This window comes from Onychostruthus taczanowskii, unplaced genomic scaffold, assembly GCF_017590055.1.
Source record: "Onychostruthus taczanowskii isolate IOZ18803 unplaced genomic scaffold, ASM1759005v1 scaffold65, whole genome shotgun sequence".
Classification (NCBI taxonomy): domain Eukaryota; kingdom Metazoa; phylum Chordata; class Aves; order Passeriformes; family Passeridae; genus Onychostruthus; species Onychostruthus taczanowskii.
The window spans coordinates 2,694,428-2,711,424 of NW_024504233.1; the positions used below are offsets into that span (position 1 = coordinate 2,694,428).

The 16,997-nt window shown below is 37.3% G+C and overlaps 1 protein-coding gene across 1 annotated transcript; it reads left to right on the forward strand.

The window, feature by feature from the left end:
- The first annotated feature begins 21 nt into the window (after positions 1-21).
- Positions 22-16,183, forward strand: ZBTB41 (zinc finger and BTB domain containing 41). The gene is made up of 11 exons (XM_041420711.1): positions 22-201; positions 390-1,596; positions 2,840-3,047; positions 3,751-3,820; positions 6,188-6,335; positions 7,028-7,157; positions 7,731-7,826; positions 8,318-8,424; positions 9,928-10,033; positions 10,830-10,918; positions 11,671-16,183. Exons 2-11 carry the CDS (start codon positions 471-473, stop codon positions 12,312-12,314), a joined length of 2,724 nt encoding a protein of 907 aa, XP_041276645.1. The 5' UTR covers positions 22-201; positions 390-470; the 3' UTR covers positions 12,315-16,183.
- Positions 16,184-16,997: the final 814 nt, after the last annotated feature.

Consider the following 16,997-nt stretch of genomic DNA (forward strand, 5'->3'; position numbering starts at 1 on the left):
CCGGCCTGGGGAGCGGCTGGGGTGGTTCGTCCTGTTGGGGTGAAACGGAAAGAGAAGGAGCTTCGGTGCAGTAATAATAACAGTGTACGCCCGTCCCGGAGCGGGGCACAGGCTAAATGCGGCCGGGAGCCGAGCGAAGCCCGCCCGGCCGCCGCCTTAGAGCTAATAATAGGCAGTGTCTGCTCGCTGGCTCGCAGCAGGGTATGCCGCGGTCTGCAGCGCAGAGATTTTAGGGACTTAATAAAAACCTCAGTTACGCAGATACATAAAACTAACGGTGTAATATAGGAAGCGTTGTTAAAAATTGAAGTAATGTTTAAGAGCTAAGAATAATTTTCATCATAATTCTTTTGGCAGAGTATGAAATTACTGTTGCATGTTTTCTTAAGGTCTGGAGCAGAACCAGGTCTTCACGGGAACTCTTTGGTAATCACCTATGAAGCTCCTGATCCTGAAGTTGCACTTTTGCAATGAAGAAAAGGAGACGGCTCGCTGCAAGTCTAAATGAAAAGGTTCATCTTGGCCATGAGAAAGATACTTCAGAACAGATTCTTGTAGTGGACTGTGCGCAAGAAATTGTCTCCAAGTCTGCAGAAATAGCTCCTGCAGATCTGCTTGAATCTTCCCAAGAACTTTCACCATCACCAGAACAAAGAAAGCTCCTAAGCTCATTGCAATATAACAAAAATCTACTTAAATACTTAAATGATGATAGACAGAAACATCCATCATTTTGTGATTTACTCATAATTGTAGAAGGAAAAGAATTTAGTGCTCACAAAGTTGTTGTGGCTGTTGGGAGTAGTTATTTTCATGCCTGTTTGAGCAAAAATCCAAGCACTGATGTTGTCACATTAGATCATGTAACTCATTCTGTCTTTCAACATTTGCTTGAGTTTCTTTACACTTCTGAGTTTTTTGTCTATAAAAATGAAATTCCATTAGTGCTGGAAGCAGCGAAATTTCTAGATATCATAGATGCAGTGAAGTTACTAAATAACGAAAGTGTTTCCACTGTACAGACTGATGTGGTAACTGATGCACCTACACCAGGGGAAACACTCAGTGAACTGACAGGTAAACTATTAAATAGTCATCAGTGCACTTACTGTGGTCGAAGTTTCTGTTACAAGAAGTCTTTAGAAAATCATTTGGCTAAAGCCCACCGCCCCCTTTCCCTGGAACAAAAGCATGGGTTAAAAATGGTTGAGAAGGCCAGCTTTTCCACTAGGCGCTCCACGAGAAGCCGGAAATGTCCCGCTAAGTTCGGTGTCAGTGACAATGAAAGTGGTGATGCCTCTGACAGCAACTTGGAAAAAGTCAGTTCTGACAAGGAGACATCTGAGAGAAGTGAATTTGAAGACAGTGAAGAAAGTGAGTGCAATGTGGATGAAGATGGGCAGGAAGAGGAAATGTCAGGTGAAGATTCGGAATCTGAAGAACAAAGCGAAAAGGAACAGAATGATGCTGAAGAGGGTTCTGAAGCAGTTGACTCAATGGGGAATATTCCTGAAGGCTTAGCTCCAGTCATCATTCAAAGCAGTAGCAAAAAGCTACTGCAGTGTCCCAAGTGTGACAAAAAGTTTGATCGAATAGGTAAGAGCGAGTCAAGTTCATTTCCTTCGTCTCCTGTTTGTGTGGGAAATCCAGTTTTTTCTCTGTCCTGAGGAGTGAATATAAGAATTTCTGGATCATCTCACTGAGCCAGTATGCTGCTATTTTCTTGAAGTGTATTAAGTTGTTGTGTCTGTGGTGCTAAATAGTTTCAATAAATTGTCTGAGCACATTATTTTAAAAATCTGCAAATACTACATTTATTTCTCTTCCACTGCTCTGGATTCTTGTTGTTAGCACAGTGTGTAAAAGCACAGTTACTGTGCAGAAATAAATGGCCTGTGAGTATTTAGGGATGGAATGGTACATTCTGGTTCTGCACACATTGGAAGCCCTTTTCTCTTTGCACATTCATGACTTAGAATTTTAGTTCTGTGCTCAAAAAATCCATGGCAAGCATGCATTAAAACAAGTGATACATACAGTATTTCTTTATAAGCTTGTATTACAATGGACAATTGACTTACATGTTAAATTTATGAGCTGCAGAAGCTCATAAATTTATAGTACTATACAGCAGCATGCATGTATGTTCTACAGAGAAAAAAGTAAAATCTAGTACAAAGCAGAGAGGCTGCTGTTGACTCGAGGTAGATTTCTCCACAGGATAGGATTTTGTCCTCAGAAAAAACTTTGGCAAACAGAAGAGAGAATACAGGCTGTGTGAGTGAAATGACAGAGTAGCATTTTCGTTTCTGGTAGCGTGTTGGGTCCCAAGTACAGATAATGTGCAAGGGTTTGTGTCTTTCATTGTTCTGCTGTTTGAAAGTACCTTAAGATTGCCAGTTGGTTGTGAGGCTGTTCCCCATTCTGCAAAGGTACTCATGACTATCTTTCATTGTTCTGCTGTTTGAAACTACAACCATTTGGTTGTGAGGCTGTTCCCCATTCTGCAAAGGTACTCATGGTCATTGTGGTGACAGAATAGGACTGTAATTTGCAGTATTTAAGGTCAGACTGTGCTGTAAGGTTGAACAAGAGTGACTTGTAACCTTTGCACAAACTTACAGGAAGATGGAAGCATTTGGAGAGACCTTGGATCAAACACATAGGTGAGCACTGGGCAGTTTTCAGTGGTGTAAGCCAGTAGGAATCTTTGGATGGATGTGGAGGGTACTTTGAGCTTGACTGCATGTGAGAGAGATTATAGAACCAACCCCAAGCATGCCTGTTGCAGGTGATGCCTGTTGCAGTTCATGCTAACAGATTTGACTTTGTTGTCCAGGCAAATACGAGAGCCACACCCGTGTCCACACGGGCGAGAAGCCTTTTGAATGTGATATTTGTCACCAGCGCTACTCTACCAAGTCCAACCTGACAGTGCACAGAAAGAAACACTCCAGTGACACTGACTTCCTTAAGAAGGAACACAAATGTCCCTACTGCAATAAGCTCCATGCAAGCAAGAAGACCTTAGCAAAGCACGTGAAGAGGCAAGTATAATGTCTTGCATTTCTGAAGAAGCATTATTTTCATTTTAAAAGTGAAGATAAGTGTATGTATATATCTGTAAACACAGCATACTCTGCATTATTTTTATTACTGTTTCTTCCAATAGCTGCCTTTTCAAAAGGCAGGGGGATTAGCAGTATCACCTAACCTGCTGTAAGAAATAGCAGTAGTGCTTCTATGGGGGTTCTGCCAAAAGTTTTTATTACAAATTTTAGAATCTTGCAGACGAGCTAGCACAGTCAGAACACATCAAACTTAAAAATTACCTGATTGCTTTTAATTTGAAGGTAGAGTAAAATACCTTCTTTAGTTTTAGATGTCAGTGCTTTACTGTTGATGATAATACATATCTAAACAGTTTCTGTGCAGATTCTTTTAGATAAATAATTTATGGCAGGTCTAATTATAAGGTATTATTTACATACTGCCTTTTTTCTTTTTTATTTGTAAATATCCAGAGGTTGAAACTGCTTTCTGTCTTATCAGATGTTGTAGAAGGTTCTACAGGAGTCCATAGTCAACACTGCTTTCCAGTTACTTGTGTCATTAAAATTGTTTCAGGATCAGTATTCTGTTCTGCCAGTGTGGTGATCAACTTCTGTGACATATAAAGCTTAGAAATAGATATTTAGTTTTTGGATCTTGGAAAGTTATGACTACTTTCAGCTTCTGTCATTCTCCTAGGTTTCATCCAGAGAATGTACAAGAATTTCTTTCTATCAAGAAGACAAAGAGTGAAGGTTGGAAATGTGATGTAAGTAATCCTTCAGTAGATTTTTCTTTCCATACAGAGTTTACCTTCTGTGAAGTTTAATGAAAATTTGGTATGTGTTTCTGTGAAATCTCAGAAAGCTTTCTAGGGGTTGGTTTTCCTCTTAAGTGATACATTTCCTCTGTCTGCTGATTTAAGGACTGAACTTTGTGTCTACTCCATAGGTACAGCCTCTGGTCGGATAAATAAACCCAATTTGAATTCTACGGCAGGATTTTTTTCAAATACATCAGTTTACAGATTATTAGATTTGAGTGTTATGAATGCTTTAAAACCAGTATTTGCTCTCCTGTTAATTACACATGACAAACACTGACCATAAAGTATACTGTTACAGGAAAGATCTCTCAATTGCGAGGAAAATATATGTTAAATATGAAACACTTTCTCATTTACCTGCACATGCATGTCAACAGAATTGTAAATTTGTGCTAAATTTATCTCTAGTTGTAAAATCACAGAATACTTTACTTGATTTTCTTGTGAGAGGTATATGTGTGAAACTACATCTGCTCTAAAAAGGAATTTGTAGAATTTCCATTCTCTATGTGTATGCTGCCAAATAATGTTGTAAGGTTTCAGAGGTGGGGTTTTGTTGTTGTTATTTTTTTTTAAGGGATTTGGTTTCCTTTTTTAGGGCAGCTGTTTTGTTAATGCAAGCTGCTGTATGCTGCAGTATGTCTGTAATATTAGGGGCTGTAATATAATTACAACCTTGCTTTGTTTGGGAACTTTCACTTGTAAACACACAGTATAAAGTTGGGAGATATCAGCCGTAGGAATTGGTATTGTTCATTGTGCACCTGGTGGGACTGTGGTTCAAGGTTATTACCTGGTTCATCAAAGGGTGTTATCTTCCAGGTGAAGCTGTATTGTGTGAACGTGTTACAGATTCTGTTTGTTACTAGATAAGAAACATTTTAATGGTGAGAATCAGTTGTGCAACATTGTTGACATTCATTCCTGGGAAGGTGTGTTACCAGAGGAGTGATTTGATAAACTCCACTTCCTGGTTTGTGGATTTATTTTTTTAAATTGAAAATTGTAAGTAGAAATTTTTAAAGGAGTGAGCTGTTGCTCCTGTACAGCTCATGTGCATTGAAAATGGACTTGAATTAAAAGCAGGTAGAATTCCAGTTTTTACAGCAGTTGGACACTGAACAGGACCCTTGGGTGCTGTGCTGTGACTTTGTTCATGTGGTGTGTTCTGAGGGTAAAGGTGCCACAGATGTAAGCTGCACTAAGGTTATTGGTTTATGCTGTAATCTGTCTGTGAACAACAGGATTTGCTGACCATATTTTAATCCTTGAGGAATGTGAGCAAATTTACACAAACAATAGATATTAATAGTAAGGAAAAGCAGGAGGGCTGTTATACTTTATATAAATATGGATTTTCTTACATCTATATTTAACATTAATGCGTTTTTAAACAAGTAAAGCTGCTGGTTTTGATTTCCTTATTCATGTGTGCTCTGTGAAGCTGATTGCAGGAGTTAATGTGTGGGAGTTATAGTGCTCAGCTGAGATGTCATAAACAACAGCAGGAGTCTCACAGGGAAATATGTGAGCACTCTGTGTGTTGAAGCATAGGACCCTGATGATAAATTGTAATACCTGGTTTAAATGCCTGGATTTGAGCTGTGGATTAAATTCTGTAGTTGTACTGTGTGCTTATTTAAGTCACTGCTAATAATTCTTGAACATTTTGGTTTTGGTTAATCCAAAGCAGTACTAAAAAGCATACATAATGTTAGGCTTGTGATGGTCCTGTAGTTCTAAAATGTATTTTGAGTTATATATTTCCTTGTTGTTATTGGCATTTTCTCTTTAATACCTGCTGTCAGGGAATTTCCCAGAGGAAATAAAGGAACAGGTGTGACTTTGGTTCTATGATAGTTTATGCTACAACAACTTTTACCACAGTCAACTAAACTGTTTCAGCATCCAAAACCAAGCCAAAGCTATTTGCTTTTTTCCACTGGGTTATTTTTGGCTGAGTTACTGTGTTGAAACACCCTGGGAAGGGAGTCTGGGAAGTGCTGGAGTCAGTAGAAAGAAGGACTGGGGAGGACATGTAACTGCATGCAGGAGTTGCCAGTGGTTGATTTAGGCTGGATCTGCATCCTGACCTGTGCAGCTACAGTCCACTCTGGTTTAGGTAGAGCACAGGTTGGTTTTGATGTTGACTGCAGGGCTTTCCATAGTGACGTAGAGGTTTCTGAAGAATCCGTGTTTAATCTTACATTGGTGCAGAGAGCAGATGAAATAAACTGTTACGAGTTTATGAAGAGGAAAAGAATCTGGTTATAGTGGATATATCTTTGACAAAGTGTGGTATCATTTCAGATTTGTAAGAAATCTTTCACTCGAAGACCTCACTTAGAAGAGCATATGATCCTTCACTCTCAGGATAAACCCTTCAAATGTACCTACTGTGAAGAGCATTTTAAATCCCGGTTTGCAAGACTGAAACATCAAGAAAAATTCCATCTCGGTATAGAAACCTCCTTCTGACATGTAAACACTAGATTTAAAGTAAAACATTCCCCCACCATTTTATGTCCTGGTCAGTCTGGTTTCCACCCCCCCTCCTTTTACAATTCTCTTTTCCACTTTTGGTGGGAGAGTTGTTGGAAGGCTTTTTGTCGGTTGGGTTTTTACTTTTGTGTTCAGCTGTCCTTTTGAGGCATTCTCTTGTACCCAAAAAAGTCAGAATTTTGGGGAGAAAGAAGAATTAAAGCTAGTTTGATTTGAAAGTTTTTTGCACAAAATTGATTCTCAGCTAGGGAGTCAGAGTCTTCTTGAGTTTTCAAAAGACCTTTTCCTTTCCTCCTGAAGTATTCTGCAGACTTTTTAATACTACTGATTATTTCTTGGTTGGAACTAGATGGGTGATAAGAATTTTTTATTTCAAGCGGTCTAAATGGGCTTAATTGCTTTTGACTATGAATTCTGAATTTTTGTTTTACTGTCATGAAATTTGCCAGAATGCCATATCTTAGAAGCAACTCAGCAGAAAGCTCACAAAAGCTAACTAAAGTATGCTGACTGTACTAAAGATGAATAATTTGTTAGACATAACTTTTGCTTTGTAAACTGATGAGGGTCTTCAAAAGTAACCAGTCTGGGCTTTCTGTTTATTTTAGCTGACAGTCAATCCTACTCCATGTATCTGTCTCTCTGTAGGGCCTTTTCCTTGTGATATTTGTGGCCGCCAGTTTAATGACACAGGGAATCTGAAACGCCACATAGAATGTACTCATGGGGGAAAGAGGAAATGGACATGTTTCATCTGTGGGAAATCCGTCCGGGAACGGTAAGCACTTGGCTGACTACTTGAACTTCAGCAGAACACAGCAATATTTAGCATACTTTGGTTGCTGTTAAATATGCTTGGAGTTTTTAACATAAACGGGACATTTCAGAGTGTTAGTGTTTTAAAAGGTAGCATGGGATTTTCTGATCACCTCTAAAATTAAGAGGGACAGCTGTAAGTAATTAATTATGAAGTGCAAATATATTACGAAAGTCTTACCTCTCATTCACTTCATTTAAGTTTCTTATTGTTAAAAAACTGAAGTTTCTCTGTTGTGCAAAAACATCTTGCAATTTTTTTGGAAAGAAGTTTTCCTGAATGTATGTTTTCCAGATTTACGTTGGGACAGTGCTTTATTTCTTTCCTGATACTGTTTCTAGACCCAGTTTGTTCAGTAAATAGGTTGCCAGACTGTCTTTGAATGGATGTGTTGATGTGTATATCTGAATTTATACAGCCACTCAGATCTATTGTGAACCATCACAGTAAAAGAATTTGAGAAAACGGTAGTGTGCTTCACTTGAAAGTGGCAGGGATATTGCTTAAAGTTAAATTTTTGGCTTTGTTAAACAGAACAACTTTGAAAGAACATCTGAGAATTCACAGTGGAGAGAAGCCTCATCTTTGCAGTATTTGTGGGCAGAGTTTTCGTCATGGAAGCTCTTACAGGTATATAATTTTATTAAACAAGCTGCCGAACTGTTTTGCTTCTTTGGTGATATATATGCATTCATGTTATTGACATAATTCTTTGGAATGTATGTGTTTGATGTGCTCCACCTCTGAAAGCATTAGTAAATGTTCTAAACATCTTTCAGTTTAAAAAATATATTGCTAATCTGTGAGAATTTGTTTTGTTTGTAATACATTAGTGGCTTAAACACAAAAAACCTCTACGAGTTTTTTGCACATACATAACTTCTGTGTTTTTGTTATTCAATGAGAAAATAAGCATAAAATATCCCACTAAATTAATTTAACTTAAGAGAGCTCATCTCAGTTCTCTCTGAGAATTCAGGTGCAGTTCAGCTGCAAGTTACTTCTTGATACTTATGTGGAGCATCAAAGACTGCATTTTCTGCTATTTTGCATTGATTTAGCAGTACAGATTATGTTAACAAAATTGCATTTTATGGTCATGTTTATGACTCAATATGCAGACTTCATCTAAGAGTGCATCATGATGACAAGAGATATGAATGTGAAGAATGTGGGAAAACATTTATTCGGCATGACCATCTGACAAAACACAAAAAAATACATTCAGGTAAGTATTTTCTTTGGAAATTGACTTCAAAATTACTATTTTGAAATAAAACCAAGTAAAAAGTTAATTATGGGAATTTTTTTCAGTGCATGCAATGTTTTAGGCATGATAAAAATTCCTGCCACTCTTTTTAAGGTCTACTAAAGTAGAGTTAATCTGACATGTTTTAAAGATATAAAAGCCAAATGTTTCCTCCATGATACCATAGAAAACTGAGGGACAGTCAAAAACATGTAACAATGAATTGATTTAACAATCATAAATACAAAAAGCAAAAGCGAAAAAGGAGGATTTTTTAATTATTCCAGATTTCTTTTTTTTAATAGCAGTTGTGTGAAACATTATTGCCACAACACAGAAGAAGCTGTCAGAGTCTCTGTCAAAGTTTGTACACTGATCACTTAAATGCAAAGAACGTCAGAGAGGTGTTTCTGAAATCTCTCTTGTGGGAAAGAGAGAAGGAAGGCTGAGGGAATCAGCCCTGTGAACAGATGGGGATGATCAGGAGAAAGAAAAAAAAAAAAAAAAAAAAAAACAAACCACCAAAAACAACCTGTTGCTCTGAGAGCAAAAAGGTTATCAAATGTATAGGAAGGGCAAAGATTCACCAATGACTTTTTCACAACAGGATCCAGAGGAAATACAACCTTCTAGGAGGCAAAATACTTTCTAGGCAGCATGGAAGTATGAAAGTGATCAGAGTCTAAACTTCCTGAGTCTTTATGTGAAAGACAGCTTGTTTCCTGGTGTTTGAAATCATAATGTCTGCTATGAAAAAGAAATCTTTGAAAACTCCCAAGTACAAAAACAAAAAAAAAAAAAAAAAAAAAAAAAAAACACCAAAAAAAAACCCCAAAAAACAAAACAAACAAAAAAAAAAAATCCTCTTTTCTGCTCTATTTGCTTTTCCCCCTCTAGAAAGTTACATTCTTTGACTGTCCACACCCCTATTTACATGAGAAGAAATATTCTGCCACTTTGTGGAAGATCTCAAGATGACTAAAAAGCATCAAGATACTCTTAAACAGCAGCATAAAAGAAAAAGGTAACTATGTCCATCAGGATGATTAAAATGATAAATACTGAGGTGTAATTTTACGTTATACAAATTAGTAGCTGAAAATAATTGGTATGTTTCAATAAGTTTCTCTTTAAAGCAGCTGAATTATTGAAGGTACCCTGTGGTCATAATGAAGAGAGCACATTTCCAGTCATTCACTTGTACTCCCATGCAGTGAGTTTGGGGAAGTGTCTCTTGACTTGGAGCACAAAGTGCTTTGTAGGAATCATGTGGATTAGTCCTATATAACAAGTGGGAAAGTCCCTACTCTGATAGAACCACCATGCTTCCTAAATTTTCTTCTTTAATAAGAGAGAATCCTTCTCCAAAGGAGGTGTGGAAGAGCTTGATTGGCTGAACTGTGGGACCATGATTATAGGGCATAGACATTTGATAAGTTCCAAAATTATTTAACCAAAATTTATTGAATTTTGCCCTTGTAGGTGAAAAAGCACATCAGTGTGAGGAATGTGGAAAATGTTTTGGCCGTCGAGACCACCTCACTGTTCATTATAAAAGTGTTCATCTAGGAGAAAAAGTTTGGCAGAAGTAAGTGTGATGTTTTTACACCTGCAGAAATGCTTCTGTACTGTAATTGATGTTGTTGGGACTTGCATGTGTGAGCAGAATTCTGCTTATCTGTGTGTTTGTCATGCCTGTACCTCAGGCTTCCTAGAGATATTATTACAGTTTGAAGGGGATGACAGAAAATTGCCTCCACAGTTTAAGCTAGGTATTTAGTTTGTAGCACAGTTAAGTAAATAAAAGCATTAAAAAGGATCAGATTTTAATTTGTCAATTATCTGTCTCAGTGTTGTTGTTTTTAATTGATGGTTTGCTGTAATATTCTCATTGCAGACTAGTTAAAACTGAATTATTAGTCATCATGTAAGCACAGGGAGAATTATCTGATATTTAAGGTATTTTAGAAGCTGACAGCAGATTAGTGGCTCTGAAAGGAGGTATAAACTTTGAAACCCAAGTTGTGTCTCTAACTTGAAAACAGATTTTAAAACTCTTGAGCTCTAAAAATAAACCTCTCAGAGATTTGAAATAAACAGCTCTGGTTGTTTTCAAATGATGTGGTTTAGCTATTAGTACTCATTAGTGTTGTGTAGAAGCCATTAAAGATGTGTCTGACTTTACAAAAGTACGGTACATTGCTTATTCTGTTTTTTTCCAGAATTAGTATGTAGATGCCAGGAAATAGGAACATAAGTGAGGAAATTTGGAAAGTTTGGTATTTAGCTGTTTTGCAGTTAAAGATTTCAGAAAGGACTGTGGACATAACTTTACTGCTAGCTGGTTACAAAAATAACACGAAATGTCTTTTTTTTCTTTAAAGATATAAAGCAACTTTTCACCAGTGTGAAGTCTGTAAGAAAGTTTTTAAAGGGAAATCCAGTTTGGAAATGCATTTTAGGACACATTCAGGTAAAAAGAAAATAAACCCCAACTAAACTACAGAACATGTAGGAATGTATTTTTATGCATTGATATTGATTAAATTATTTTATTCATTATGGTTGTTGACATTCAGGATGAGAGTAGGAGAAAGCAGCAAGACTTCATTCATTCTCATATATTGGCTATTCCTGAATACTGTTTTATGATTGATTAGCTGGAGTACTGATAATCTCAGCTCAGGTTTGTGGGGCACTTTTTGCACCTCCTCCTTTAGTTCACTGGTATGTGTGTTCTTGCCAAATTTACCCACACCTTCTAAATGTTTCTGTGCTCCAGAGATTACTGTGTTTCAAGTGCTAATCTAAACAAGGAGTGACCTCCCTTTGGAAAGGGCTGTGTTCTTTCTGTTTGACTTTGTTTTTCCTGCCTTGTGTTTAGGAAAATCATTGTCTTTTGAAATGTACAGATGTAAAAACTAAGCTCATTTAATCCCAGTATCATAACAGTTAAAAGACTGTCCTTTTTAATTTTGTTTTTATTCTAATGTAAGTCCAGAGTACTGAGAGAATTGTATGTAAGGAGAAAAGTATGCCAATATAACTTCTAAACAAATTCCTGATGACTCTCTTGATTCTGAAATTGATGCTGAACTTAGTTTGTCTTCAGTGAAATTGTTTCATAGTAGGTCTTGATGCCATAATTCCTGGAAGGTATTTGCATATTTATGTGTGATTTGATGTTACTCAGAATAACTGATGGTTACTTCTCTGTCTTTACAGGTGAGAAGCCCTACAAATGTCAGATCTGTAATCAGTCTTTCAGAATTAAGAAGACATTAACGAAACACATGGTTATTCATTCAGATGCTCGACCCTTTAACTGCCAACACTGCAATGCAACATTTAAACGAAAAGACAAGCTGAAGTATCATATTGATCACGTTCATGGGTCTAAGGCTGCAGAAGAGGCAATGGCATCTTCTCCAGAGGAAAAGCTAGTCTCCTTACCAGTGCAGTACACCTCTGATGACAAAGTTTACCAGACTGAGGCTAAACAGTACGTAGAACAGTCCAAAGCATATCAATCAGAAGCCAAAACTTTGCTGCAGAATGTATCCCCAGAAGTGTGTGTGCCTGTGACTCTGGTCCCCGTTGCCATGCCAGACCCCCAGGCAGAGCTGGTGCAGCACAGTGCTCAGTCCCACGGCATCCTTCCCCCGCAGCCCGAGCAGCCGGATTATCAGCGAGCAACGGAGCTCTCCTTCCTCGAGAAATACACCCTGACTCCACAGCCTGCAAACATTGTCCATCCTGTAAGGCCTGAGCAGATGCTGGATCCTAGAGACCAGTCATATCTTGGAACTTTACTGGGGCTAGATACAACTCCCACTGTACAGAATATTTCAAACAACGAACATTCGTGATCAGACCATAACATTCCACCGAAGCCGTCGGCCACCAGAAGGCTGATGTGGCAACTAAGATTTATATTTTATATTTTATTTGGACTCATTAAGTCTCCTGCATAGTTTTGGGAAAACAATTTGTTTACATAATATTTGAACATTTAGGCACAATTTGATGCATATGAAAGAGTGTTTCTTGTGATTTTAAGAGTTTTTAAAAATCTTATAGATGGTCTTTTAAAAATAATGCTCTGAAATATCTTTTGAGGATAGTGGCTGAAAATGTAATTACATATCTGGCTATTAATTTATAAAAATAGTTTGCCTTTCTGCATCTTACTTTGAGTTAATGCTTTAAGTGGAATAGAAAGCATTCTAAAAGAATAAGGACTATTTAAAATTCAGAAAAGTTTCTAAGGGCAGGCAGGGCGATGAAACACAAACTTTGAATTATGTTTCACACAGAAATTAATATATAATTTTCTTGATCCTGAGGCATTTTTGGAGGATTTTAAAGGTGGCTGGACTGTGGAGCCTAGCCAGTGAACACAGGCACTAGGTTCTTCTGAGAAGTGATTTATGATACTTTATGAAGACACTAAACAAGGTGTTCAATGATCCCCCTAAATACAATTAGGCTGCCTAAATTTGGCCTCTTAGTTCTTCTTTGATCTCTAATATTGAATAATGTAGGAAGAGCTAGACAATGGTATTGTCAATTTTCTACACTTAGTTCTATATAATTTTAAGATGCATTTTTTTTCCTTGCGTTTTCAATCTTCTTCGTCTTTAAAGTGTACCTCACACTCTAACTTCAAAAGAAATGGGAGGAGTATTTGCAAGGTCATTTTAAACCATGAACTGTCACAAAGGGTGACATGGTTGGCCCTTGCTAAAGCATAAATGATATCAGGGTCCCACATTAATGTGCCCATTTTCAGGTTATCTGTGATAGAGGAGAAATTTAAAGACTGTTCCAGAACAGTATTTAATTTCTATTAAAAAAAAAAAAAAAAGAAAGAAAATTAGTAATGCTAAATCTCTTGTGAGTTGCTAATTAAATTGCTTTGTTTCTCACTTTCTTGTACTGTGTTTATAAACCAAAGTTAAACTCTTAAGAGTATTTTATGTCTAATTATTTTTAGCTCTTTCTTTACTAGACGTAAGGGGTTTTTTTCAAAAAAACCCAGTTGGAACTACAAGTCTGGTGTCACCATGAAATCTAGTATAGTTTAACCTCATCAAGCTTTCTCTTTTAAGTGTACTTTAAAAATAATTACTCTGTGTTTGTTTGGTGAATATGATGCCAAAGAAAGTATCTGAAGTAACTTTATAATCTTCATAATTCCTCACAAGAATTGTATAATAAGATTTCCATCTTACTAAGATGAGAACTAAGATTGAAATTTTCCTCCAGTTTTCTCTATTGTTAAATTATTATCTCAAAGAATCTTTAAAATGGGAAACTGGATTTATGTGTATTGTTGTAACTGTTAAATTTATTCAATGAGCTGAGCACAAGGGAGTTGTGATAAGGTGACTCTCTTATCACAGTTCTACAAACTCTCAAGTGGCACAGATCATTTGAGATTGTATTCAGATACTTTGGTGTTAGATTCTATTAATCATCTACTTCAGTGTTGAGCAGTTTGCAGGAGAGGGGCCAGAACTGCCTGAATGTTCATATTTTGAAGCTTGTACCCTAATGGATTCTTAACCTAAACACACCAAAGATTTCTGTTAGCTGTTAAATAGTGGCAGAGTTATAGAATTATAAGTGTTACCAATATTTAAATAGGACTTAGCCAAAGAAGCACAATAGAAGTCCTAAACTTTAAAAGTTCAGTTTCTAAAACAGGACTACATATGTTTAACTGTTCTATGTTTGTATCTCTAAAGTAAAATTTAGAGCTGTGCTCTGGGAATGTTCAGACTGACATGCTGTAAATAGATCTGGGAAGAGGCTGAAGACTAGCAAATACACAGCAATAACAAGGCCATTGAATGCCACCTTCTGAAAGGACACTATCAAGTACTACCCTTTCTGCTTTCTCACTCCACCTTTCATCTCCTTTCAAAATAAAATTGTTTCTGTCACCTTTACACTCCATGGCTTGAAAATGGCTGGTTAATGTGTATTTTTCAAGTCTACGTGTGTGTATCATACTTATACTATTCATCTGCACATGAAACATGATTTCTACTGCATTTGTAAGTGTACTGTTGAAAGTAACCCAACATCAGTGGTGTCAGTGCAGTGCTCAGACTAAAAGCCTAATTCTTTGTTATTTCTTGTCTTTTCTGTCTTACAGTAGAAATAAGTACTGTGGGCTTTTGACAAAAGAGTAGTTTCAAAGTGGTTGATAAATAATTGTTTCTTTTAAAGTCCAGTCTGTTTGGAAGGCACTCTAGGAAAACACTGAAGTGGAATTTGGAGCATATTTACTTGATAATGTCCTTTTAAAAATTCTTTCATGATTGTGCCTTTTATATCTATTCTAAAGAATGGCTTTTTTTCTCTAGTTGAGTTGATTATTCAGAAAACATTAAGGTCAATAACTTTCAAAGGGCTCCATGTTTGTGCATGCCCAACAAGAAATGGACTATAAAAGGACTCGTTTTTGAGAAAAACGAGTGTGCTTTTTGCTGTTCGGGTGACCAGAATTACTAGTCATTCCTGGAAAAAATTACCTACTAGTTCTTTGGTCTTTTGTTTGCAGATAACCCTACTAGTTAGTGTTCGTACCTGCTGGTCAGGCTGGATCATTGCCAGTTGACAGTGAAAGACAATAGGAAAGCTTATGTGCTAGATACATAGTTTTTATTTTTATTTAATAACATGAGCTATAATTCGTATGGCTTTACGTCTACTTAAAATTCATATATGAGCAAAGTAAATTTTCATGGGCTGGGACTTCGTTTGGTAGGTGAAAGGATCTGGTTTCTGCTTGATAGAAGATAGTCCCTGGTAGGAGGACTGCACTGGAAGGGCAGAGGGTCTGCACCTCGCAGCTCTCGGGCTGGGGCTCCTCAGTGTCTGCTCCCCCCACTCAGTATCTGCTCCTCAGAGCGTGGGTGCTGTTGATGTGGAGGGGAATTTGCAATGAGTGTTTCATCAGGCAGTCCCTAGACCAGTTAGTGTTTATTGCCAAAGAAAGAAGAAGCAGGTGTCTCTTAAAAAGATCTGGAAAGAGTGTTTAGTGGCACATTGCAAAAAGTTGATCTTTTCTACATGCTGAACTTTGGGAGGAAAAGTGGAGTCTGTGCTGGTACTCCAGACTGCTGCATGATTCTGAGAACTTAGTGCACTCGTTCTGTTCAAACATTAAATTCTGTATTTTTTTGCTATACAAATTTCTGGTTGTAGACTAGGTTACTGTCTTTAATTCTTTCAGTGGGTTTTATGTTCAGTTTATTTATTTGTATTGGAATTTCCTCTACGAGCACTGACACTTTTCTTACAGAGGTGTATCCCTCATGGGTTCTTTTCATGCTGAACATCAGTCATTGTAATGGTGAAGATATTTTTCTGTAAGGCGGTGGTTTCCTTAAAAATACAGTGCTACTGTTGCCTGGATTATAATTCCAGTAGTTGTTCCTAAAGATGGGTCATGCCAGACCACAAAGACAAAAGATGTATTTGGTGTCATCAAAGAGCTGAGCTTATTTCCCTCTAACAAATGTGAAAGAGCCTCCAGAGCTGAAGAAGGCTTCCAAGGCATCACCTCGCAATGTGCTTGATCAAACAGGAAACGTCTTATGGACTGCTAAGGAACAAACGACCCTCAAGCTTTTAAATTTAAAGTAACTTCTCTGTAGGAGTTCATGAATGTAGAATTATGAATGAATTCTGTTGTAGAGGAATAGGGTTGTTTTTTTTTTTTTTTTTTCCCTGATAACAATAAAAAATATGTGAAATTTCTGTGTGGAGCACACAGGTGTACCTGATCCAGCCTGTGTGTTCCCCACATGGCTGAGGCTAAAGGGAAGCAGAGTGCATTTATCCGTAGGTCCTTGTTGTCCTGGGGGATCTTGCTCTACAGCCCAATCTCACAACAATGTGGTTATTTCATCCTGTGCATCCTGGAATGTCACTGGCAGAATGTAATGCAGGGCGGTCACCTTGCTTAAGGCTGAAAGGGTCCTTTTCATGGTTTATTAGAAATGTTTTTGTTTATAAGGTTTTGATGGATTAAAGGTAAAAATGATAAATTTTTTTTAATCCCCCATAACCATTTTGGTCATGTTAAATGTTGGTCCTTTTATATGAAAGAATAGGGTGAAAAGAACTCAATATTTTGTCACTCATATATTGAGATAATGTGTTTTAAACGTGATCTGTACAGGTTGGTATTTTAGATGGAAGTCTTTAAAGTTGTCTTTTTAGGGGAAATCCTTTGCTGTAAGGAAAAGTTAGGAAGTGTACTGTAAATGTGAAGTACTCAGTCCTATGTGTAATTTTGTTTGCTATGGAAAAGTAAAGCTCTTTTGTCTTAACATCGTGTGCTTCACAGGATTTCTTGCAGGGGTGCTTGTGCCAAGCTTGTATTTCTGCCCTCTTTTGTTTCCCAGCAGAAGAAAACACAGTATTCTGTGTCTTTCAGCGTTCATGAAAGAGAAACAGCTGAAGCCGATGTTTTCATCGGTATTGCGTGGGTCTCATTCTCCTTTTGGCTTTAAAGTACTTTGTGAATCAAACGC